Here is a 26147-nt window from a genome sequence, read left to right as displayed (position 1 = left end):
GATTGAGAGTCTACGTGACGCACAAGATTTCTATAAAAATTTTTGTGTGACTAGTGATCAGGAGAGTGATGGAGAAGTGGAGAGTAGAAGTCAGAGGGAGGAGAGGAATCTGGGGGGAGGGGAGGGGGGGAGGGGGGGAGGGGGCGGAGAGGGAAAGGGAGAAGAATATAAGAGGGTAACTAGACAGACTACCAAATCTAAGGCCCCACGTAAGTAAGGATGTGTCAAGGGGTGAATTTTTTGACACTCAATGTTAATGGTCTCAATGCTCCTGTCAAGACAAAAAATATCTTAACTAGATTAAGGAAATGTGGAGCTGATGTATTATGCCTTCAGGAAACTCATATTAAGAAAGCCAAATTAATTTGTTGAGTTACTCTAAACTAGGGAAATTATTTGTAGCATCTGCTGAGGAGAAAAAGAAAGGTGTAGCAATGTATGTTAAGGAGTACTTGTGTCCTAAAGAATTATAGGCGGACCCGGAGGGGAGAAGCCTGATGCTGGAGATAGAAATGGTGGGAAGCAAAGTGTTACTGGTAGGCATATATGCACCTAATAATAATCAGGGAGACTTTTTCCAGAAAATATATCAGAAAATATTAGATCTGGAGTATGAGCAGATGTGTCTCTTGGGGGACTTTAATGCGGTGGTAGATAGGGCTAAGGATTACAAAACAGGGAGGGTTGATTTGAAGAAGAAAAATGGGAAAGATAGGAGAGTCTTACCCAAAGTATTTAGGGATATGTGTGAAGAATTTGGCCTTAGGGATATATGGCGTGTGATTAACCCAGCCTCTCAACATTATACCTACTACTCCCCCAGGCATAACTCATGGTCTAGGTTGGATATGGTATGGTTGTCGGATGGGCTGATACCTTATGCAAAAGATGCCATGATTTTGACGAACGAATGGGCGGACCACAACCCGGTGGCTATTACACTGATAAGGGGGAGTAGAGTGAGAAGTAGATGGATGATGAGCCTGGAGATCCTGAAGGATACGGTTTTTGTACAAAAAATTAAACAAGAGATGAGTCTGGTTTTTTTTAGAAAATAGGACGGAAGGGATGCCCCTATGAATAGTTTGGGATACGGCTAAAGCTTATTTGAGAGGCTTGATAATAAAACAGATGGCAGTTAAATGTAGGAAGGAGGAGGAAAGTAGGAGGGAAATTGTTGAGCAACTTACTAAGGCAGAGAAGGCTCTCCAGGTAAACCCACAGAAAGTTTACGGGAAGGAGCAGGTGGATTTTTGGAGGCATAAACTCAACCTTGTGGACCAAGAGAAAATAGCACGTCAAATTAGGGTGGCGAGGCAGAACTATTTTGAATATGCCAATAAACCAGGGAGATGGCTTAGCTATAGAATAAGGAAAGAGAAGGAAAGTAGAAGAATTGAGCAGTTAGAGGATAAGAGGGGGACACTGATAGGGGATAAAGAAGGGATAGAAAAGATAGCAATTGAGTTTTTTACAGAATTATATCAGGAAGAAAAGGTTCCTGAGGAGAGGATTAAACCTGACGGAGTCAGACCTTCCTAAGTTATTTCCTAATGAGAGAGAGGCCTTAGATCAGGAGATAACAATAGCAGAAATTGAAAAAGCGGTCAGACAACAGAAATGTCAGAAAACCCCAGGCACTGACGGAATTCCTGCAGAATTGTATAAGGTATTAGTGGAATCGTTGGGAAAACATATGAAAGATCTATTTAATGAAATTTTGGATGAGGCTATAGTCCCGCAAACTTGGTTGGAGGCAAATATTAGTTTGATTCCTAAGGATGACTTCCCTTCGAAGCATATTAAAAATTATAGGCCAATATCCCTTCTTAATTCAGATTACAAAATATTTGCAACAATAATTGCAGATAGATTAAAAATTTACTTAAACCAATTCATACATACAGACCAGAATGGGTTCCTTCCCACTAGACAAATAAAAGATAATCTCAGAATTATATTAAATGTTCTCGAGTATTATGAAAGACGACCAGATAAACAATTAGCTTTAATATTTATCGATGCTCTAAAAGCATTTGATAGGGTTAATTGGGATTTCCTGATGTGTCAGTTGGAACATATGGAGTTTGGGGCTAAATTCTGTAATATGATTAAAGCAATCTATACTAAGCAGGAAGCAAGATTGTTGATAAATGGGAATTTAACTGACAAATTTGATATCTGTAAGGGCACTAGGCAGGGTTGTCCACTCTCCCCACTTTTATTTATCCTAACCTTAGAACCCCTACTGAGAATAATAAGGAAAGATGAGGAGATTACTGGGCTTCAGATAAGAGACCAAATTTATAAACTGCAGGCGTTTGCAGATGATATGGTCTTCGTTTTGGAAAACCCTCTGGAATCCAGCATGGCATTACTAAAAAGGATTGAGGAATTTGGAAACGTGGCTGGTCTGAAAGTAAATAAAGATAAGACAAATATATTGACGAAAAATCTTTCAAATAGAAGTAAACAGATGTTAGAGGACACTACAGGGTTTAAAATCGTGAAGAAGGTGAAATATTTAGGAATCTGGTTGACCAGAAGATGTTCAAGTATTAGGGAGGATAATTATTCTAAATTACTGATACAAACAAAAATGGACCTGGGAAAATGGGGTAGGATACAGTTGTCATTATTAGGAAGGGTAGCCACAGTGAAATCTTATGTTTTGCCGAAATGGAATTTTCTTTTTCAGACAGCACCAGTTAAACTTTCGCTGAAATTTTTAAAAGAGTTAGAGGGGGTAGTTTCTAGATTTGTTTGGCAGGGGAAACGGCCCAGGATTGGGAAAAAAATGATGCAAGAAATTAAGGAAAGAGGGGGCCTTGGCCTACCGAACTGGGAACTTTACTATCAGGCTGCCCTCTTAGTTTGGGGCAAGGAATGGATAAGTCTAAGGAATAATTGATTGTTGAGTTTGGAAGGATTTGATTTGCTGCAGGGATGGCATGCAGCTCTTTGGCGGGAAGGTACTCCTCCAAGCAAACAGTTTACTCGCCACTACATAAGGGATATACTGATTTGGAATTGGGATAAGATAAGGGCTACGTACTATGCGCAAATTCCGTGTTGGTTATCAACTTTGGAAGCCTTGACCCATACGACCCTACTCAAGAAGGGAAGAAGACCAACTGATAAAGAACTTTTTGATAGCAGGGGAGAACTCAAAACACGACAAGATCTGGCTCAGCAAGGGTTTCAATTGGAGTGGTGGGCCTACCTGCAGATCCAGTCAAGGTATAAGAAGGATAAGGAAGGAAGGGGTATTTATCTGAATCTGCAGGAATTAGATAAGATTCTGCTGGGTCCGGAGAAAGGGATGATATCTAAGTGCTATAAATTGTTGCTAACTAGGGTAGTGGGGGAGGAGGTGGTAAAAGATGCGATGATTGCCTGGGGGAAGAATTTTGGTTATGCACTTCCACTTGAGAAATGGGAAGAGATTTGGTGGACTAATATGAGGCTGGTGGTTTCCACGTCATATAAGGAGAACATATACAAAATGCTTTATAGATGGCATCTCCCTCCGGCTAGACTTTCCAAAATGTTTCCCGGATTGTCGGCTGATTGTTGGAAGTGTGGTAAAGGGATTGGCACATACTATCACTTATGGTGGACATGTCCGGAAGTGGTTAGATATTGGATGAGGATCCAAAAATGGATAGAGGAAATCACAGGGTGTTTAGTTGATCTTAAACCAGAGACGTATCTGCTTGGCTCCAGGCCTGGAAATATTAAGAAGGAAATATGGTATTTGGTTTTACATATCTTAACGGCGGCAAGGATGGGGTATGCTCAATTTTGGAAGGAAATTCATACCCCGCCGGATGAAGTTATAATTAGGAGAATACTTGATTGTGCAGAAGCAGACACATTGACCAAGAAGTTGAAGGGTAAAGAAGAGACACCAGCATTTCTATCATGGAATAAATGGTATATTTGGATGGATAAAAGATTAAAGAAATGAGGGTGGCTTGGAGGTTGGTCAAAAATGAAGTGATATAGTCTTTGTTAATGAATAAGCTTTGGAGTTGAATAGTTATAAGAGACTTAATGAGTGGAATATAATTGTTAGTTTAGAAGTAGATATAATGTGAAATTTTTGAAATGGTTTTCAATTTTTTGATTTCTTCATTTTTTGTATATTGTAAATGTTTTTTTTTTGTCTTTGTTGGTGTATGGTGTGTTTTTAACACGAAATGTAAATAAAGATTCATTTATAAAAAACAGACTTCAGTTCAATCTTCAGTGTCTTTACAGCTAAAGGAAAAAAAGCTTATGAAAGCTTATGTATTTCTTGAAGCAAATACATTTCATTTGCTCCAAGAAGCTTAAAATTATACGGTAGGAAACAAAGCTAAAACTTTCAAAGCAAATCCTTCTTTAATAAAAACATCAATCATTAGTTTTCATTTAACTAAAGGTAGATCATGCAGATGGATAAAAAACTGTAAAGTTTCTTCCCAAATAGAGAAAAAGCTGATATACCGTATAGTGTATTTTCATAGTTTTAACATACTTTTCACTATTCTGCCTTGCAACATAGGACAGGCATGTACAATCTATAAAAAAATAATGAGGTTGTTTCATACATTTATTTAATTAGAGGAAGGAACATGGCCTGCATTGATGATTTTTTAGTCGCTCCTTTTGGAGGTCAGAGAGTGAGAAAATATTGCAGTTCCATTAATAGTTTTAAAATTGTATTTAATTATTCAAGATTTTCTAATAGCAATGATTCTCATATGATTTATATCCCTTTTAATGAAATATGAGCAATTTCTTCGTTTTTCTGGAAAAACTCATTATATTTTAGTACCAGCCTTGCTTATTTAGCTCTAAAATGTCATCACTCTTTGAAATGAAGAGCTATATAATCCTGGTGTTGCCACACTAAAGATGTTAGTTTAAATTACTTAAATGCTGCCCTAGATTTCAATTTACAACCATTTGGCTAGCTTAGGATGTCTCAGAAACTTTAAAACTTTCCATGCTAGTTTGCAAGTCAACTTTTAGAGTCTTGATCCTCCTGGCTGTTTTTCTTTCTTATGGAACCATGGACATTCTTCACATGGCAGTATGTGAGTATGTATCTGTGAAAAACAACAGTAAACTCTTTGGCAATATGAATCATACCAACTTATGTCAGACCTGTTTGAATAGACTTACTTTTTGTTTCTTTAACTTTGCAGCTACTTTTAACAAAGCCTGAGCAAAGAACGTCAATAGACACAGGACTTTTCAACACAGGATATTTTCCTGTGAGTGCCTTAGCTGTGATGATTAGAAGAGAAAAGATTCTTACTATGAACTTTAATATGCAAATCACCTGCATTGTTACTTTTGTCTACCAGGGATAATTTGGTCTTGTACGTTCTATATTAAATTATTTTATGAACACGATAATGATCAGACTGAGTCTACCCCTAAATGTGAACTGTAGGATTTTGTAAAGTCTCAAGAAAAACTTGAGATAGCTATTTAGGATCTGATCATCAAAGACATAGGGTTTCATTATATGGAAATGACATTTTGGATTATCGTGACTTTTAAACTATTAATAACCTAATTATATAGAAACGTGTTAAATTTATTTTAAGGCCACTTATTTTAGAAGCCACCCTTCTTCCCTATTAGGACTACACGCTTTGAACATCTTTCAAAAGAAATACTTCAGACCTCATGTCAGCACAGCAGCTCTCTGCTGTTTTTTAAAGTAGTCCGCTTTTTTCAGGTTTTTCTGTGAGTCTGAAAAAAAAAGGTGCCTCTGCTTTAAGAGTAATATACACTTACTCTTGTTAATTCCTTAAACCAGCAATACCTTTCTTCAAGCTTACATAGAAGTCTGAAAGAAGCTGGGCTCCTTTAATAAACAGCAGGGAGGTATTGCATTTATGAATTCCAAATAAAATTTAAACCATGAACAAATCAATGGCACCTAAATTTGCACTGCCCAAAGAGGTTCTTCCATTTGTTTAGTTCTCTTTAGTGCATATCCCAGGAAAAAAATATTTTAACAATTGTCTCTCTTTTCAGTAGCTCTGCCATTCCTTTGTACAGAATCTGCTCTCTTCTTTCATTTTCCATTACGGTAGGACTAGCTGCAATGTTAACAAAGCGGTCCTTTTTTCATGAAACTAATGTCCTTTCTTATTGACATTGGGCAATTCCAAATGTCCTGTTGCACAAATTTTTATGCAACTGCTACAGTGCTCCAGTGAAATTAACCAGAGTTTGATAAGTACTGTGATGTAATAGACTGGATCTAAATCAGAAAGATTCTGATTCAGATGACTGATTTAAGAAGCTCTCATGAGGTCACATTAAGGACAGATACCTGTGCATCAAACCAAATGCCCAGGCACCAGTTCAGCCTCTTCTTGGTGTTATACAAAGTTGAATGATATCAATGTAGAATATTCTTTATTGGACAAGTGTGATTGGACACACAAGGACTTTGTCTGTTATTACTCATTTTTTTAAAGTGCACGTTGGGATTTGGTGTTAAGTTCTTGTTTTACTTATTCCCACTTCTGAAAATTTTTGAACTTATTTGGTTGGACCAAGCCAAGCCACGTTCAAAAAAATCTACATAATAATAATAATAATAATAATAATAATAATAATAATAATAATAATAATAATAATAATAACAACAACAACAACAACAACAACAACAATAATAATAAGTAAGTTGGAAGGCACCTTGGAGGTCATCTAGTCCAACCTCCTGCTCAGGCAGGAAACCCTATACCATTTCAGGCAAATGGCTGTCCAGTCTCCTCTTAAAAACCTCCAGTGTTGGAGCATTCACCACTTCTGGAGGCAGGTTGTTCCACTGGTTAATTGTTCTAACTGTCTAGAATTTCTAGAAGTCTGCCACTCTGACAAATCACCCATCAATAGACACATAGACATAAACAATAACTATATACTGTGAAAAAAGACAGTCAACAAGGGAACAAAAAGACTAAAACACCTCACAAACAGCAGTCTATGACCATAGATTAATTCTAAGATTAATATCAAACCAACAATCAAGAAGTAAACAATATCCCAATCATTGAACTACCAAATAAGCTAACAGTAAACAGCCCAACCAAATAACCTCTAAGACCACCCCCACCAATACTGACAGGGCAAGCCACTAGAATATAAACTGAGAGTAAACTCCAGGCCTTACTAGCACTGATGATGTTACCTAGTTTGGGTAATGAAACATCTGCAAAGAAACAACCAGGCTCAGAGAGTGCCAAGGACCCCTGAAAGCCATCTGTATCTGGTCATACCTGTGATATGATTTGCTTCTGGAATTATTAACTGGACATAAGCTGAAATTGAGAGTTTGGACCAAAAAGAAAACAGAAAACTAATGACTATTCGCTATGCATCCCCCCCATAGTGATATTGATTATACCTGCCCCAAAGAAATGTAGGAAGAGGTTTACAAACTATCAAAGAGGAAAAGTATGCATTGGCTGATTATGTAAAAGTCAGCCAAGAACAAGCATTGTTGCAAGTTACAAATTGAAACTCACTGAAAGTACAGTAAGCAAAACATGAATCCAAATTAGGTAATAAAAACATGAACAGAATGCTGGCAAGGAAAAGCATTACAGGAAGATAAAGATAAAACCTGACAATGGCTTACAAATGGAACATTTAAAAAAAAAGAAATTGAAGGCTTAATTTTGGCTGCTCAAGAGCAAGCTATCTGAACTAAGCCAGAATGGGAAAAAAAAATATTAAATGATTCAAAGTGCAGTGTGTACAAGAAACAGAAGAAACAGTAGATCATATACTTAGCTTATGTAAAAAGATAACACAAACTGATTATAAACAACAACATAACACAGTTATTCACTGGAACCTTTGTATAAATTATCATGCGCCAGTAACAAAAAATTGGGGGGTACATAAGATTTGAAAAAGTAGTTGAGAATGAGCAAGTTAAAATATTGTGGGATTTCCAAATACAGGCTGATAAAGTCTTGGTTCATAACACACCAGATATAACTATGATTGAAAAGAAGAAAGATAATTTAAGTAGCAATATCAAGGGGGCAGTAGAATAGAAAACAAAGATTTGGATAAGATCATAAAGTATCCAGAGCTGAAAACTGAAATGGAAAAATGGAATAAACCTGTAGTGTATATTGGAACACTGGGTGCCATCCAAAATATTTTGGATGGCAGTTAAAAAATAAGAGCATTGACAAAATTTCCATCTGTCACTTACAAAAGATCTGCACATATATTACACATGTGCTTTACATTACAACACTGTAGGTTCTTGGGAAGAATCCAGTGTTTATGAAGACTAATACCGCATAAAGAACTGGAATGTATGTAGTGTATATAATAATAATAATATACAGTAGACTACTACTATAGCTATAACATTACATAAGCACTGTTAAAAAATAGTAAGAGGGTTTTGTTTTAAGACTGTTCCTGCAGACTTTGAATATAAAGTACTCAGTAAACAAAGAAAAAGAGATAGAAGAAGATTCCTCGAAAGGTTATCAAGGGTAATCCACATTTTGTATCCATACTATCTGTCTATTAGCAGATAGTGTAGTGATATAGTATCCTAATGAGCTGGACATATTAAGACTCAGGACATATTAAGACATTGCATTCAACATCTGAACGTGCTCTGGAAGATTGCAAATGTCATCCCAAAGATTGATTTCTGACATGCTATGACATATCATTCTGCAACATGATTTTTGTCTCAATTATGTTTTTATTTTGTCTGTGAAGCTTTTGGTTTCATTTCTAGCTTTAATTCTAGCTTTAACTGATTTTGAGTTATACCAGTCTGAGGAAAAGTTGAATATAAATTACAAAAATAAAGGTCCTATCCAAAGCTGCCTTTCCCCACCCTTCAAGCCACAGAAATATTACCCACTGTGATATGTAATGGTATTATTACAGTCACATATTCAGTCCTCTCCTTTGATTGCATTTGACTTTATCATTGTTACTGTGCATAGTATTCATGTACTTTATTAGTATTTAATATACAATGATAATAACAGATGAATTAGTACAAGGAAATTAATTGGTTATACATATTTCCCAATGACACAAGAGAAGCAACATAGGTGGTAGTAGCTACAATGATGAACTTAATGTCTGAGAATCTTGATTCACAGAATGACCATCCATCTAGCTAATTAAATGGTCTGAAATTTCTGAAAAATAAGAACTAAATCCCTATGTTGACCTCAGAGGAGTTTTAGGATCAAAAGCCACTTATATTAATTAGATCGCATATTACAGCTACATTTAATACATATACTTCTATATTTGAGGCATAGAAGTTTGAACCTCTGTCTGGGAATATTAATGTTTTTAATTTGCCATCTTCTCCAAGAGATTTATGTAAGAGGAAAACAAGAAAGGAGCAAAATAAGCCTGTGGCTTAGAATAAAATTCAAACAGAATTAATTGCTTGATGTAGCATAGTTTATATATTGTATGATATATAAAATGTTGTATATTTTATTGCAACCTTATACCTAGCAACTGAAAAGTAATCAAAACTAGTATATCAGTTTAGGTTACATAATAGCAAATAACTTTTCCTCTTTTAGAATCAACCAAAAGCTTCATAACCAGTTTTGTCTTGATAATTTCTGTTTTAAAGTCATTGCAGACAGTCTGAAAAATGATTCAAACTCAGAAGGCATATAGAAATTAAAGCTGTAATCACTCACCATTATTCCAGTAAGCAAGCAAACTCCTTTCCCACAGTAAGTATTAGGTACCATATCTCCATATCCAATGGAGAGAAAAGTTATTGAAATCAACCACATTGCTCCAAGGAAGTTGCTAGTAACATCTTGTTGATCGTGATACCTAAATTAAGAAACATGGTTTTTACTACAGTTTCTCTAGTAGTACTTTGGGATTCAGAATCAAAGGTATTATTGTTATGTGAAACAAAAACAAATTATATACTTTGTGTCATGGCTCACAAACAAATAAATACACTGAGTTGTAACCTAGTCCTTCGTGCTCTATATGCCAAATATACTGTACATGGTATTGTTGTCATCAGTTTTGACTATGAAGATCTCTTGTTAAAAGAGGAAAAAAATAAAAGATTTTTAACAACTGAAATCATAAAGTGTGATTTCAATTGATTTGTTGACTTATTTACAAATATGTTTTGTAAAGTAGCAATCAGTCAAAAAAGTAGCAAATTAATATTAATTATTAAACATGTCCTTTTGGTAGCCTTGCAAGTGCAGATGGACTAGAACAGATAATGAAGAACATCTAACTCCACATAGCATTTATTTGTGTTAAGATATCCAACTCATATGATACAAGTAAACACATAGATATATATAATATAGGTACACATATACTCATCTAAAAAGAAAACATCATATCACTGTGCTGGTCTATTACCATAATAAAATTTTGATTAATATCATATCCCATTTTAAAGCAGAATCATTGAAATCACCATTGAACATTGCTTGAAAAAAGAACTAGTACAGTATTCCTCAGATGAGTTTTCCATGTGTGCCCCTATTTAATACCACAGTACTTTATGGCCTGATAAAATTTTAGTTTTCAGTTGCAACGCAAAACAATGCAAGAAATAATTCATTATGAATTAAGTAAAACATTACATTTATATAATAAACAGATCCAAATTCAGACTTGCAAGTGGAATTTCTGATATCGTGGGGAAAACATGATCTAAGGATTACTGCAACAGATATATTGATCCAATCATGATATTATTGTATACAACCTGGCTTCTACTTGTGTAGCAATAGCTTCCCCATGTGCAACTTAAATATAGCAGGTTTATCACAATGTTTATCATAACAATTACTGCCTGGCAGTTACAACAAAAAGACAAGACAGAGTTTCATAGTAGCCGATCTTCATAAAAATGTAAGATTGATCCAATGTTATATTTGACAAAATCTAGTGAAAGAATATAGGGAATCTGAGAGAATGTAGTGAAGGAAGTGTCCCTGAAGATACTGCAAATGACAATTATGGAAGAGTCAAAATAGAAGTTAATTTAAAAAAATTCAATATGGCCCAAATATTGCAAGATCAATATGTTCCTTGATTCTTAAGAGATTTCAAGTTATAATGTCATTCAAAATAATAATAATAATAATGATGATGATGATGATGATGATGATGATGCATACAAAGTCAAAATTGAGAAGACAGCAACAGACAGTATGCAAAGAAGATGAAGAAATAGTGGACCACTTGGTAAGCTGCTGCAAGAAGATCACACAGACTGACTACAAGCAGCGACATGACAAAGTAGCAACAATTGTGCATTGGAAGATATGCAAGAAATATCATTTGCCTGTAAGCAAGAACTGGTGGGATCCTAAAATAGAGAAAGTCATAGAAAATGATAAAATTAAACTGCTCTGGGACTTCAGAATTCAAACAGACAAGCACCTGTAACATAACACCCCAGACTTAACAATTGTCGATAAGAAAGACAAAAAAATCTGGACGTGGCAGTGCCTGGAGACAGCAGAATAGACGAGAAAAAACTGGAGAAGATAACAAAATACAAAGACCTACAAATAGAAATAGAAAGACTGTGGCAAAGGCAAGCAAGGGTAGTACCAATATGCCTTGGGTACAATCCCAAAACAACTGGAGTACCACTTGAGCACCATTGGCATTGACAAATTCGCCATTAGTCAATTGCAAAAGGCGGCCTTACTAGGAACTGCTTCCATCCTGCAACAATATCTGTAATACCATCAAACATCCACATCTGCCTATCCCAGGTCCTTGGTAAGGACTCAATAGGTAGACAAAAATGCCAAATCCAGTCTGAACATCTGGCTATGTGATGATCAATAATAATAATAATAATAATAACAACAATAATAATAATAAAATAAAAAACCTTTATTGTCAAAGTACAACATGTGTACATTGAGATTAGCTGAGCCTCCCCCGTGCTCTCTCCCCCCAACACACAGTGACAACAAACCCTCCATCCCACCACACTATGTGAACCAACTACACCACACACCGGCCTCCCAAGTCAATTCTGCATAAGATTATGTCCCATTTAAAAGCCTAACAGCCCACGGATAGAAGCTATTTTTCAGCCTGTTGGTACAGCTGGCTATATTCCTATATCTCCTACCGGATGGTAGGAGAGTAAAGAGATACCGTCCAGGGTGTGAATCATCCCTGAGAATCTTCCTCACTCTTCCAAGGCAACGAGCCCTGGTGATGTCATCCAGTGGTGTCAGGGAACAGCCCACAATGTCTTGTGCTGTGCTCACTACCCTCTATCCTATCCACGGCTGTCAGACCAGCATTGTTGTTAGCTGCGAAGTCGTGTCCGACCCATCGCAACCCTATGGACAACGTTCCTCCAGGCCTTCCTGTCCTCTACCATTTTCTGGAGTCCATTTAAGCTCTTTTGTTGACAGGGTGATGTCTCTGCTTTTTAGTGTGCTGTCTAGATTTGCCATGGCTTTCCTCCCAAGGAGCGTCTTTTAATTTCTTGGCTACCGTCCCCATCTGCAGTGATCTTGGAGCCCAGGAAAATAAAATCTGTCACTACCTCCATTTCTTCCCCATCCATTTGCCAGGAATTGAGAGGGCCAGATGTCATGATCTTGGTTTTCTTAATGTTTAGTTTCAACCCAAGTTTTGCACTCTCCAGCATACCAAACCACAATACCATACGAGAGGACGCTCTCTATAGTAGACCGGTAAAAGAGGGTCATTAGCTGTTGTTCTACCCTGTTCTTCCACAAGACCCTAAGAAAGTGAATCCTCTGTTGGGCCTTTCTAGCCACCTGAGTTGTGTTAACTTTCCAGGTCAGATCTTCACAGAGGTAGACTCCCAGAAATTTAAAGGAGGAAACTCTCTCTACACAGTTCTCTCCGATGTGAAGTGGGGCAGGTTCCTCCTTTTTTCTCCGGAAGTCTAACACCAACACCACCAACAACAACGATGATGATGATGATGATGATGCAAGGGAACTTGGAGGTCATCTAGTCCAACATCCCAGTCACATCCCAACCGGTATAAACAATTTCACTATCTCTTCACCTCATGTAAATTAACAGATATAAAACCTATCATAAGGCCCATAATTCAGCTATAGACAAATCCAATAACTGATGCCTTCTCCAATCCAGGTGCAGCAAAATGTCTAAACAGAGTCCTAAAATAGCAACATTAATTAATTAGTTGCAAAGAACCTTGTAGGTCATCTAGTCCAACCCCTTGCTCAGGCAGGAAACCCTATACCATTTCAGGCAAATGGCTGTCCAGTCTCTTCTTAAAAACTTCTGGTGTTGGAGCATTCACAGCTTTTGGAGGCAGGTTGCTCCACTGATTAATTGTTCTAACTTCAGGAAATTTCCCCTTAGTTCTAGGTTGCTTCTCTCTTTGGTTAGTTTCCATCCATTGCTTCTTGTCCTGCCTTCAGGTGCTTTGGAGAATAGCTTGACTTCCTCTTCTTTGTGGCAACCCCTGAGATATTGGAACACTGCTATCATGTCACCCCTCATCCTTCTCTTAGACCAGGGGTCAGCAACCTTAAACACTCAAAGAGCCACTTGGTCCTCTTTCCCAGAGAAAAAAGAACACTGGGAACCGCAAGGGGGGGGGGAACTTGATTGAAGAGTTTAATTAAAAAGAAATAGAGGCTGCTGTGCATGAGTTCTCTCTCCCTCCCTCCCTCCCTTTCTCTCCCTCCCTCTCTGCTCACCTGGCAAGCTGGCTTCACGCTGTTCTTGGTCAAGCTGACACACATTGTTATTGGGCTGGCTCTCTTGCTGCTTCCTGCTTCCTGTGGAGACGCAGCAAAGGCAGGAGCCCCGCCCAATAAGCTTGTCAGCTTCTCGGAGGACAGCGTGAGTTACACACACACGAGAGAGAGAGAGAGAGAGAGAGAGAGAGAGAGAGAGAGAGAGAGAGAGAGAGAAAGAAAGAAGGGAAGCGCAAGTGCCTCTCTCTCTCTCTCTCTCTCTCTCTCTCTCTCTGCAAACTGGGAGCCGCAGGAGAAGGCTGAAAGAGCCGCATGCAGCTCCAGAGCTGCGGGTTGCTGACCCGTGTCTTAGACATACCCAATTCCAGCAACCGTTCCTTATATGATTTAGCCTCCAATCCCCTAATCTTCTTTGTTGTTCTTCTCTGTACTCTTTCCAGAGTCTCAACATCTTTTTTACATCGTGGTGACCAAAACTGGATGCAGTATTCCAAGTGTGGCCTGACCAAGGCATTGTAAAGTGGTATTAACACTTCACGTGATCTTGATTCTATCCTTCTGTTAATGCAGCCTAGCACTGTGTTGGCTTTTTTGGCAGCTGCAGCACACTGCTGGCTCATATTTAAGTGATTGTCCACTAGGACTCCAAGATCCCTCTCACAATTGCTACTATTGAGCAAGGTACCATCTATACTACATCTGTACATTTGGTTTTTCTTGCCTAAATGTAGAATCTTACTTTTATATGCCATCAAATCATTGTCAACTCTTAGCTACCACATATATAGATTTTTTCTGTGACAATCTGTCCCTAATCAGATTTTTTAGCTCTCCCAAGGTGTACTCGTCAGTTCTATAACTGAGTGCATCCACCTTACTATTGTTATCATCTTTTTTATTTTTCTGCCAATTTTCCCAGCATTAGAACCTTTTCCAGAGAGTTAGGTCTTTGCATAATATAACTAGCCCTCCTATCAGTTTTAAAATATATTTGAAAGTACCATCTGACAAATCAAGCATGTCATGATGCTCCCATAGGCTATTTTCCTTATCAGTGTTTCATTTGTATACATTTGTTTCATAAAATGTAATGCTTATATCACATAATGATGATATAATGGTTGACATAAAGGGGAAAATCAGAAACATTACCTTACAGAATTTGAATGCAACTCAGCCTATCCCAATAAGTTTCAGACATTTGTTATACACACTATACACTATTTTAATGTAGCAAAATATCAAAATATAATAAAGTAGTATCAGAAGTTATGCCCATGATCTCTTTCTTGATACTAGAAAGAGTATTTCATCACCTGCCACATTTTAGATGTCATTTTGGAGGATCTTCCATCTTTCAATGGAAACCTATCACTGTTCATTTCTGTTAACTTTATGTACTGATGAAATAAACTGCCTAAACTAAATCAGCAATAATTAGCATAACATTATGAAAGATTTGAGATAGGCTGTTATGTCTTCTACTGAGATTTAGAAACACAATGCGGAAATGTGTATATATGTATCAGTCTATTGAACTGTACACAAATATTTATAATTGCTCCATACTATACAGCTCAGATATATAACAGGAAAAATAAGACTTTTATTCATTTTTAAAATTCAAATTTGGTTCACTTTTTAATATTAATAATTCTCTGTGAATTAGAAAGCCATAATTTTCCCAATTCTTAAACTTTATAGCACAATCCTTCCAAAACAAAACATAAAAATGAGTATATTAAAGAAAACTATGTGCAAAAAAATATATTAGGCTAAATTACTTGTAAACCATTCCATGTTTTGGAGAAGTGGGAACATAAATATATGAATAAATGTTAATGTCAATTGCAAAAATGGTATATTGATTTGGAAAACATGTTTTAAATAGTGTTGTAAAATCTGTTCTGTTTTCTTTCTTTATTCAGCCTTGAAATAAGGCAAAATGAAAAATAGCCCTTGGCTCTAAATAATTTCAACAGAAGCAAGACATAAAAGTGATCAGGAACTAGCCAAATGTAATTAAATGTTACAGATCTCATTTACATGTGAGCAAAATTCTTGAAAACAATGTATATCATACTTGAAAATAAAAAGGCTGATATTTTCAACATATATCATAAAAGTTAAAGGAAGCAGTAAAATGTTTCATCTATTTGAAAAAAAATATATAATGAATAATGTTTCTGAAAGCTAATAACATAATGCTTGAACATTTGGATAGTGAATGCATTACTATATTTTCAGTTTATAGCAATTATCTTAAAAACTATTAGTGTGTGACTTCAGAGAAAATAAATTAAGATAGAATAGTTACATTGCCTAAATTAACTTTACCTTTTAATAAAACAGCCCATAATTTATCTTATTTTTAATTGGATTCAAAGAATAATAAGAATAGAACTTCTGGCAGTTGACAACACTATATCCAACCAATAGTTCTTTTTCTGAGGCTGCATAATGTTAGAAACAGAATAGAAAATGACTGCTTATGAATAATTTTAAAATAAACTAGCCTTTAAAAAAAGTTTTGACACAGTATGGAATACATTACCATTCTATTTTTAAAAAAAATTAGCTACAATTGTGTGCTTATTTGTGTCCAGAGTTTTGTTTAGTCGTGATTAGAGATAGATAAATCTTTGGTCAGATAGCTGCTTTAAGCTAAGGTAGTTTTCAACTTTATAAAATAGTCTGATATTTTATATTTTTTAAAATAGTAGCTTTTCCATTCCATTTTACCTCAAGAACAGGAAAAACCAATTAAACCAATCCACCAAGTCATGTTCAAATCCTGTATTAGTGATCCAAAGTCACTACCCCTCCAATATGTTTATTTTCCTGAAATGTATTTGTTGATTTCCTGTGAATATTCATCTTCATGAAAATAACAGTGTGTTGTAATAGGTTAATTGATTACAAAAAATGTAATCAAGTAAACATGTAAGCAAAACTACCGTATATACTTGAGTATAAGCCGACTCGAGTATAAGCCGAGACCCCCAATTTCACCCCCAAAAACTGGGAAAAGTTGTTGACTCGAGTATAAGCCGATCCGCCGTTCTGCATGCCTCGGAGGCTGGATCCGCGCTCTGCAAGCCTCTGGGATCCTGGGAGGCCTAATGCAAGCACCAGCCCGCCTGCCTCAGGTCTCCCCCACCCCCAGATACTGGGCTTCAGCACAGCTGGCTGTCTTGCCAAAGAGAAACATCTGGGAAGGAAAACCCTGTCTTACCTCTTTCCCAATTCTGCCTCTGCCCTTCCTCCTACCAAGGTGTTCTGGGACTAGTTCCCTAGCCTTTTGGAGCTTTTGGTGTTCGCCCATCAGCTGTCTACGGGGAGGCAACAAAGCTGCCTCTCTAGGCTTTGAGAAAAGGCCCCTTGCACAAAAGGCAGCTTCAGGACGAGCTTCCAAAAACCCTTTCCTTCCTTAACGCCCTCCCCACCTTCCCCCAGAAAGCCATATTTCTTTTTTTTTTATTGAAAATTTTTATTGAAGTTACAATATTATCCCCTCCCCAACCCACCCCAGAACCCCTCACCCTCCCCCATATTTCTTCAATAACAAAAACATAAAAAGCTGGTTGGGATGTACTCGCTGATTTCCCCCCCCCCTTTTTTTAGATGCTAAAACTAAACTCTCCCTCTGCCTTCCAACCAATATCCCTTTTTAAAATCTTACCTTGGCTCCAGATGGAAGAGTAGAGGAACTAAGCTAGTAAGGAGAGAATTTTTTTCTGCAACTTTTTACTCCTGAAGTAGTAGTAGTAGTAATAGTAGTAGTAGGAATAATAATAATAAATCCCTAAAAGTTGTGCCAGAAAATGGAGGACGCTGGGTCTTTGCAAGTTTTAGCTGTCTGTCAGACTGCCTGAAAAGGGCGGCCTTCAGGCAGCCAGGCGGACAGCTAAAGCTTGCAAAGACCCAGCGTCCTCCATTTTCTGGCATAACCTTCGGAGATTACTTTAAAAAAAAAACAAAAAAAACCTTCAGAGGAAAAACAGCTGCAGAAACATTTTGTCTCCTTGCTGGCTTGGTTCATCTACTCTTCAGCCAGGAGGGAGTCCAAGGCCTAGAGAAGGAGAGCTTTGCAGCATCCCTATGGACAGCTGATGGGCAGACAGCTGAAAGAAGCAGGCAGGCAGGGCGCGGAGGAACGGAGACCTGCAGGTCTCGGACTGCGGTGGCTTGGGAGAGGTGCGCGCGATCCCGGAAGCACCAAAGCCTCGGCCGCGCACAAGTCCTCGGTAAGTTTTTTTGTTGACTGGAGTATAAGCCGAAGTGGAATTTTTCAGCCCAAAAAGTGGGCTGAAAAATTCGGCTTATACTCAAGTATATACGGTACCTAAGTTTACTTTTGCTCCAGCGTAAACCAAAATGAAAATTTTATTTAAAGGAAATAGATAAATGCATTCAGTTTTATAGTAAGGTAAAGGAAAGAATGGAGGGACGTGGTGGCTCAGTGGGTTAGGATGCTGAGCTTGTCAATCAGAAGGTCGGCAGTTTGGCGGGTCAAATCCCGAGTGCCACGTAGCAGAGTGAGCACCTGTTACTTGTCCCAGCTTCTGCCAACCTAGCAGTTCGAAAGCACGTAAAAATGCAAGTAGAAAAGTAGGGACCACTACGGTGGGAAGGTAACATTGCTCTGTGCACCTTTGGCATCTAGTCATGCTGGCCACATGACCACGGAGACGTCCTCGGACAAGCGCTGGCTCTTCGGCTTTGAAACGGAGATGAGCACCGGCTTCTAGAATCGGAAATGACTAGCACGCATGTGCGGGGGAACCTTTACCTTTACCTTTTAAAGGAAAGAATAGGTTTTGTTTCCAAATAATGTCAGCTGTTTTGGTGGCTAAAAACAATGCAACTCTGATGCAAATTTCAAAACCAAAAGTAAATTAGAAACAGGCCTGACTGGAAAAATCTAAATATATGGAAAAATAAAATGCTGATAGAAACTGAAATTGACGTGTTTATACATCTCTATCAGACAATGTACTTGGTCCCAGTCCTAGCAGCAGGTTAATTTTTACCCTTTTTTCTTAAAACAGAAAGAACATTAACACAATTTTAACCTTTTGATATAGCTTACCTCTGATGAATTGTCCAATATTATAGGTTTGCCTTAATGAAAAACATTGCATTGATTTGAAGGAACAGAACACAAGGACATTGTTGGATCTTTCTGACAAATGTTTTCAACTAAACAGTTACCTAACTCTCTCACACATATTGTGAAGCTTTCTCCTGCTCTATTCCCTCTCTCTGATAAAAAGATATATCGTTATGTTTACTGCTTTGTCTTCAAACATTGATGACCCACAAGGACAAAGAGCAAACCTTGCTCACAACCAAACACTATCCTCATTTTCCACAGTACCTTGCCCAGCTTTTTCTCCTCCATTTTCTTTACATGGTTGTTTTGGCTTCCGGGGGGGGGGAATAATTCATTAACTATATTTCCTCTATTATCATCCAGGTAGTTTCCATCTGTGAAAAGTCAACAAATGTGGAATTTTGGGAGCAATGGGTTTTCTAGATGTTTGTAAATGAAGAATACAACAAGCTCATTTTTCTATATTGAGATTCCACCCACCATCACATGTGCTCACTTAGAGAATGAACATCCTGGTTCAGCATTTGAGTTTGGACTTTCTTTTCTTTTCCTTTTATTTATCTCCTATATATTCTTTTTTGTCATTTATTATGTTTTGCTTACATCTATTAATAACAACAACAACAACAATAAAGTTGGAAGGGACCTTGTAGGTCATCTAGTCCAACCCCTTGCTCAGGCAGGAAACCCTATACCATTTCAGACTAATGGCTGTCCAGTCTCTTCTTAAAAAATTCCAGTGTTGGAGCATTCACAGCTTCTGGAGGCAGGTTATTCCACTGATTAATTGTTCTAAATGTCAGGAATTTTTTCCTTAGTTCTAGGTTGCTTTTCTCTTTGGTTACTTGTCATCCGTTGCTTCTTGTCCTGCTTTCAGGTGATTTGGAGAAAAGCTTGACTTCCTATTCTTTGTGGCAACCCAAGATATTGGAACACTGCTATCATGTCACCCCTCATCCTTCTCTTCATTAAACTAGACATACCCAATTCCAGCAACCATTCTTTATATGTTTTATCCTCCAGTCCTCTAATCATCTTTGTTGCTCTTCTCTGCACTCTTTCCAGAATCTCAACATCTTTTTTTGCATTGTGGTGACCAAAACTGGATGCAGTATGCCAAGTGTGGCCTTACCAAGACATTATAAAGTGGTAGCTTTTTGGGCAGCTGCAACACATCACTGGCTCATATTTACTGTAAGTAATTGTCTACCAGGACTCCGAGATCCCTCTCACAGTTGGTACTATTGAGCAAGGTACCACCTTTACTATACCTGTGCATTTGTTTTTTCTTGCCTAAATGTAGAACCTTACTTTTTTCACCACTGAATTTCATTTTGTTAGATAGTGCCCAATGATCAAGTCTGTCAAGATCCTTGTTTTCCTAATATTATACCTCTCCCTATGAGGAAGTGAAGCTGAGATGGCTGTCTGTACTTAGAAAAACAACTGCAGCCAAGCAGAAGTTCTTCCCACCCACACTTCCCCAAAGCTCAGCACAGCTCATGCTTTCCCTCAAAAGGCCGCCAAAGCTTACAGCCCCAGAGAGATTTCTTCACTCACTCACAAATATATTTACAACCATCCATGTCAGAAAAAGAGCAACCACCAGGCTTCCGGTTCTGGATCCCGGCGCAGCCAGACGTGCAAGAGAATCGTTCCTCGCATCATCTGGATTTCTTCATTGGGGGGGCATGTAAAGGGGTTGAAAGTCACCCAGGAGGGGTGATGAGTAGGGGAGAGGTCTCTACAGTCGGCAGTAGAAGGGTGGTGGCCCTCCCATCGGCTTGGAGATACTCTCCGAACCAAAGAAGAAAGGATTGGCCACTCCCATGGCCCATTGTTTAGCCGTCTCCTGCCAAAGCCAAAATCACAACAAAGCACTTGAAAGAACTTGAAAACTGGGTGAGAATTGCCTTCTTCTTTTTCTAATTGTCTACTCTTCCTGTCAAAGCTTTCCAAATTTGTTTCCCCTTGCGAGGAGAGAGGGAAGGGATTTTTTCCCCACCCTCCTTAATAGCGGCCTTTGTCTACATTGGGAGAGAAAAGAAAAAGCCTTGAACTACATGATACTGATTACTTGGACTTACTACCTTTCTACCTTTGGCCCAAAATTCCTATATTAATAGAAATGTTCTACCTATCAATCTAAAAAAGGAGAAAAAAAAGAAAGATCTGTTACAGCAAGTGAATACCATTGGCAAACAAGCTTGCTTACATTTTGGACTGACCTTGGCATTAAGATAAAAACCTGAAACAGCTGTGGATGAATTTGGCTTAGACTTGTGGAGGTGGACACTTACTGATTTTTGTTTGAAAAATAGCCTCCACTAAGGACTATTTATAATTATAATAAAATGGAGAATGATCAGCCATAAACCTTGCTTGACTATAATCTTATATTTGAAACAATCTAGAGTCACTGAGATGTCTATCTCCAGATTAAATAATTTACATGCCAACTTTAATTTACAAACTGAAACCCAGACTGCAACTAAAGAATTTACACTTCAGAATATAATAAACTTGGAAGATACTACTATTGAGACAGAGGAATATAAGCAACAACAACAAAGTACTGAAAAAACTATTATCCAAAACCTGACTTTACTCAAAAAACCTACAATTATTAAAGTACAAGGAACTACTACTATGACAGACAATCCTAAAGATCAACAACAAACTAGGGAAAAACTTAATACTCAACTTTTGACCTTTTCTAAAGAGCCTATAACTTCAGAAGTACATTACAGGCAAGATAGTGATGCCAACATAGAGGATGCTGAAGACCAACTAAGACAACTTGTAGAAAGCCTGGACAGTCAACTACTAACTATAATACTGGATAAGATTTTCTCCTTAAAACAGATCAACCCAGATGGAAGAAGAATCCAGACTGAACTGCAGACAGAGATGTCAGAGCAAATAAAGAGAGTGGAATTAACATGGCAACAATATAATGACTATAAATGGTTCAACCTTTGTACATCGTTGGATGGCCTCCTCTGGTGCAAATAATATGCAGGTGAGCAAAGGAAGATCTACTTGGCAATTTAAAGCCCTTGGTCTGGAAACCCGACTGGCAAAAAAAGAAACCTAGAGTTAGATTTTAAAAAATGAATTCCTAAAGAACTATTATAGGTCATTTTGTTAGGAATTAGTGACTTATTAGGATCTGAAATAGAAAATATTCATGAGATAGAATTAAAATGTGTTTAAGTACTTATTAGGCTTATTCCAAATATTATAAATTTATATTTTGACATAATGGAAAATTGGCTTATGGATCCTATCTTTGATTTTAAAATTTTGGTTATGTATAAGTAGAAGTAGATTGATAAATATAGGCTCTCTGATTAGTAACTCGTGACATATCAGGATATGAAACAAAAAATGTTTATTAGGTAGAAGTTAGCTATTTAACTATTGGGTATATGTTAGATGATACAATCTGTGGTGTAATAAAATAAGGGAATTTTGGGTTCTGAATACTATTTGGGATGTCAAAGGTTAAACTTGGATACTACAATTAACATCAAAATTAGATAAAATCTAATAACAGGATATATACTTCAATGAAATTGGACTGTCAAAATCTTTTGTAATCGACCATGCTATTCTTATAAATCTGTTATTTTAAATATGTTGTACTGAATGTTGAGGGAAATAGAGAAGGATGCTCTGATAATGTAACCCGAACTATGTATTGAAAACTCTGTTATTCAATTGATGACTACCCAGGTACCATGATGCTTTCTAGATATATAGGTTGTAAATTGAAAAACTAATAAAAATTGTTTTTTTAAAAAAGAAAAAGAGCAACCACACTGAGGCAACATCTCATCCAAGCTAGTGCAAGAACTTTTGGAAGGTGCCAAAGGTTGTATCCCTCCTTACAGATGTTGAGACTTTTGTTTCGACCGATTGTCAAAGGACTGAACATAAAGGATTAAGTATTAAAGATTAAGTATTATGTGGCAACATCAACTTGTAGTGCCTAGAAGGTAGGAATTAACAGATCAACAGATGTAACACCTCTACTCCGTGAGCTGCATTGGCTTCCGGTTGCCCTCCGGGTAAGATTCAAGGTGCTGGTTACGACCTATAAAGCCCAAAATGGCATGGGTCCGGGTTACTTACGGGAGCACCTGCTGCCGGCATCAACTTCCCTTCGTCCAGTGCGCTCCCACAGAGAGGGCCTCCTTAGGGTGCCGTCGGTCAAAGAGTGTCGACTGGTGGCCCCCAGGGGGAGGGCGTTCTCTGTGGGCGCGCCAGACCTTTGGAACCATTTACCGGTGGAGCTCCGGATGGCTCCCGACCTTCGCTCCTTCCAACATGACCTAAAAACATATTTATTTGAACAAGCCGGCCTGGTCTGATGGGTTTAGGGGTATTTTAACACTTTTGTATTAATTTATTGAATTGGGCCGTTGTATTTAATATTTTTTAATTTTTATATATTGTATTTTATTGTATTGCCCTGTACACCGCCCTGAGTCCTTCGGGAGAAGGGCGGTATAAAAATTAAATTTAAAAAAACACAGGCTGTTGATGGGGATGATGGGTTGTGCAATAAAGCATTGTCTATAAATGATTTGCTACATTATGGTGTGTCCAGTCTTTGAAAAACAAAGAACCCTCACATTCCCTCATCTCAGACTTTCCTTCCAAAATTGTTCTTCAAATCCAGGGAAACATCTTCTTTTTTCCTAGTAATTTATTCTGGCTCGTTTTTTCTATCACTGGCTACCCATGCTTTCTCCTTCCAGCCTCCTTGGTGTCTACTTCCTTTCCATTCCTGTTGCCAATTTCACCCTCCCACACAGATGCTAGTTACATCACTCTGCCATTGTTATATTCCTTTGTATTAGAATTATTGCATGCCTCCATCCTATGAATGTTTTTCCAACACAATCTGTAATAAATTAACCTTGCTTAGGCAACTGTGTGGGATGCCACTTTTAAGAAGAACACAGTGCTCTAAAATATTTCAATATACGTCAATATTGCATGTAGAAAGTAAAGATGACCTTGAAGGAGATATGCAGGATCTGTTGCTAAGAAAAAAGGAGATGAAGCATTTTTAAAGTCCAGATTGAGAAAACATTTAGAAATGGTTCAGGCAGATGCCTCTCCAGCTCACTGAACTACAAAGAAGAGGCACAACACAATCAGGCTTTTAAGATTCTTTTATTATAGCCAATCTCAATCAAAGTAGTGTTAGCCTTCCTCTGGAGTTGATTCCTTCATCTGGTCTTTAGTGGGATTGACATTACGTAATCTGAAATGAACATATCTATGCAAATTGAACAATTTGAGGTATGTTGTGAAGGGTATCTTCAATCAATAAAAAATCCTGGCATCCAGCAGAAGCATCTCCTTTTCCTTGGCAATTTCCAGAACCATCTCTGACACTGCTCCAGAAGATCTGCAACTATCTAGAGCAGTTATTGACGGGACACAGTAAGTTATAGAATAAAAGACAATCAGCAAAACTTGCCTTTCTCTTTTTTTTCCCCCATCGGAAGCATTCCATGAAAGGAATTTTGCTCATACAGTAGGAAATTTAGATTTAATTAATTAACTTAATTAAAATCTCCTTAATTAACATCTCCTGCTAGAGCATGGGGTTGGACTAGAAGACCCCCCAGGCCCCTTCCAGCTCTACTCTGATTAAAAATTCATTTTAAACATGAAAAGCCTTAAACTAGAAACTGGATTTTAACTACTTCCTACCCTAAACCCATGTTTTGTTATTGAGTTCACCCATAAAAATCCTAATGATTTAGGACTTTAGAAATAATCCAAACGACTTTAAGTTTTATTTTATTTTTTATTTTAATTCCATTTATATCCCGCCCTTCTCCGAAGACTCAGGGCAGCTTACAAGCTTAGCAGTAGCCTTCATTCTATGTATATGCCTGCTTATTAGGGCTTTCACACACACACCCCCAAGCGGCATTATTACAAAGTCAGCTTAATTGCCCCCAACAATCTGGGTCCTCATTTTACCTACCTCGGAAGGATGGAAGGCTGAGTCAACCTTGAGCCTGGTGGGACTCGAACCTGCACTAATTGCAGGCAGCTGGTGTTACTTAAGGAGGCATTAGCCCACTGCTCCACCAAGGCTACAAGTTCATAGAAGCAACTGCAACTGGAGTGCTCCTTGCATAATGGGATTCAAATACCTACCTCTTATCAATATTATTTTTGTTCACAATAGCTTTGGTGACAAGTGATCTATCCTTCTTTAATAGTCACAAGAGCTGTCCATATAGGAAGACAATTGCTATAGTTTTTCCTTGAGAGCTGTTTCCCATTCATCTTGATAACAATATGATTTTTTTTAAAAAAAGGAATTAATGTATATGTCTCCGTTGAATCTGTAACTTCTTACAGAGGGTTGTTTCTCTCAGTTTAGCCTATTCAACACTAATAGGACTAACTCTCAGAAAGTCTGTGAGAAAAACATTTTTATACCTTTTTTAAAAAAAGCTTTCTCAAACATTACTGATCTGTGCAAATCATAGTCTGTCAAACACTATACACTTAGACTAATAATAGCAAAAATTGTGTGTGACTAAATCTGCAACTTGTCATTTTGACACTAAATGGAGTAACTACCTATTAGATGTCTCCTAACATATTAAATCTTCTGTCTTTTCATCACCAGTAAAAAATAAGAAGTAGCATTTTTTCGTCTTCATCAGTGCATTAATCTTTCGATATGTATTTTCCCAATGAAAAGGAAAAAGAATCCTAATTCCATTGTTAAACTATAACTAATGTTAATTATTGCCAGAACTAAATCCTGCTGACTGCAAGTCATAAAATGTCTCTTGGACTGGTTGTTGTACTGAATGGTAAAGTGATTTCTGCATGGATGAAAGTCATTGCTTTGCCTTTTGTGCATCTGATGTCACGTGAAATACACAGATTCTGCCCCAAGCCATCAAAAAGTATAGTCCTGGACTGTATCTACAGCCTAGAAGGATTTCTAATACAGGAAATGTGTTCCTTGGGATCCTAGGTTTTTTTGAGAACTTGAAGAGATTCCATAAATCTAACATGTTTTTATGTCATGACAATGTTTAGTAAATGAGTTTCCATGTACTTGGAAACCTGTAAATACTGGTGAATGGATTTTACTTAACATAGCATGAGTCAGTGATAATAGGAAGATATGGTACCATAAGCTTCAAATACTATATGGGACCCACATCTCCGCATGGATGCCCAATAAGAGCAAAGAAAAGTTTTATGTCACTAGACCTTTGCCT

The 26147-nt window shown here is 37.5% G+C and overlaps 1 protein-coding gene across 1 annotated transcript in view; it reads right to left on the bottom strand.

The window, feature by feature from the left end:
- Nucleotides 1-26147, bottom strand: part of KCNN2 (potassium calcium-activated channel subfamily N member 2) — a gene marked incomplete at its 5' end in the record, with an annotated part of 95440 nt that overhangs the window by 15490 nt on the left and 53803 nt on the right. The window contains one exon of the mRNA XM_081315729.1: nt 9729-9870. Within this exon, the coding sequence (XP_081171855.1) occupies nt 9729-9870 (142 nt within the window). The remainder of the gene's footprint in view (nt 1-9728; nt 9871-26147) is intronic.

Source organism: Vipera berus (assembly GCF_964194415.1).
Source record: "Vipera berus genome assembly, chromosome: 2".
Classification (NCBI taxonomy): Eukaryota; Metazoa; Chordata; class Lepidosauria; order Squamata; family Viperidae; genus Vipera; species Vipera berus.
Note: the sequence above shows the minus strand (reverse complement) of the source record. Positions and strands in the feature narration are given on the sequence as shown.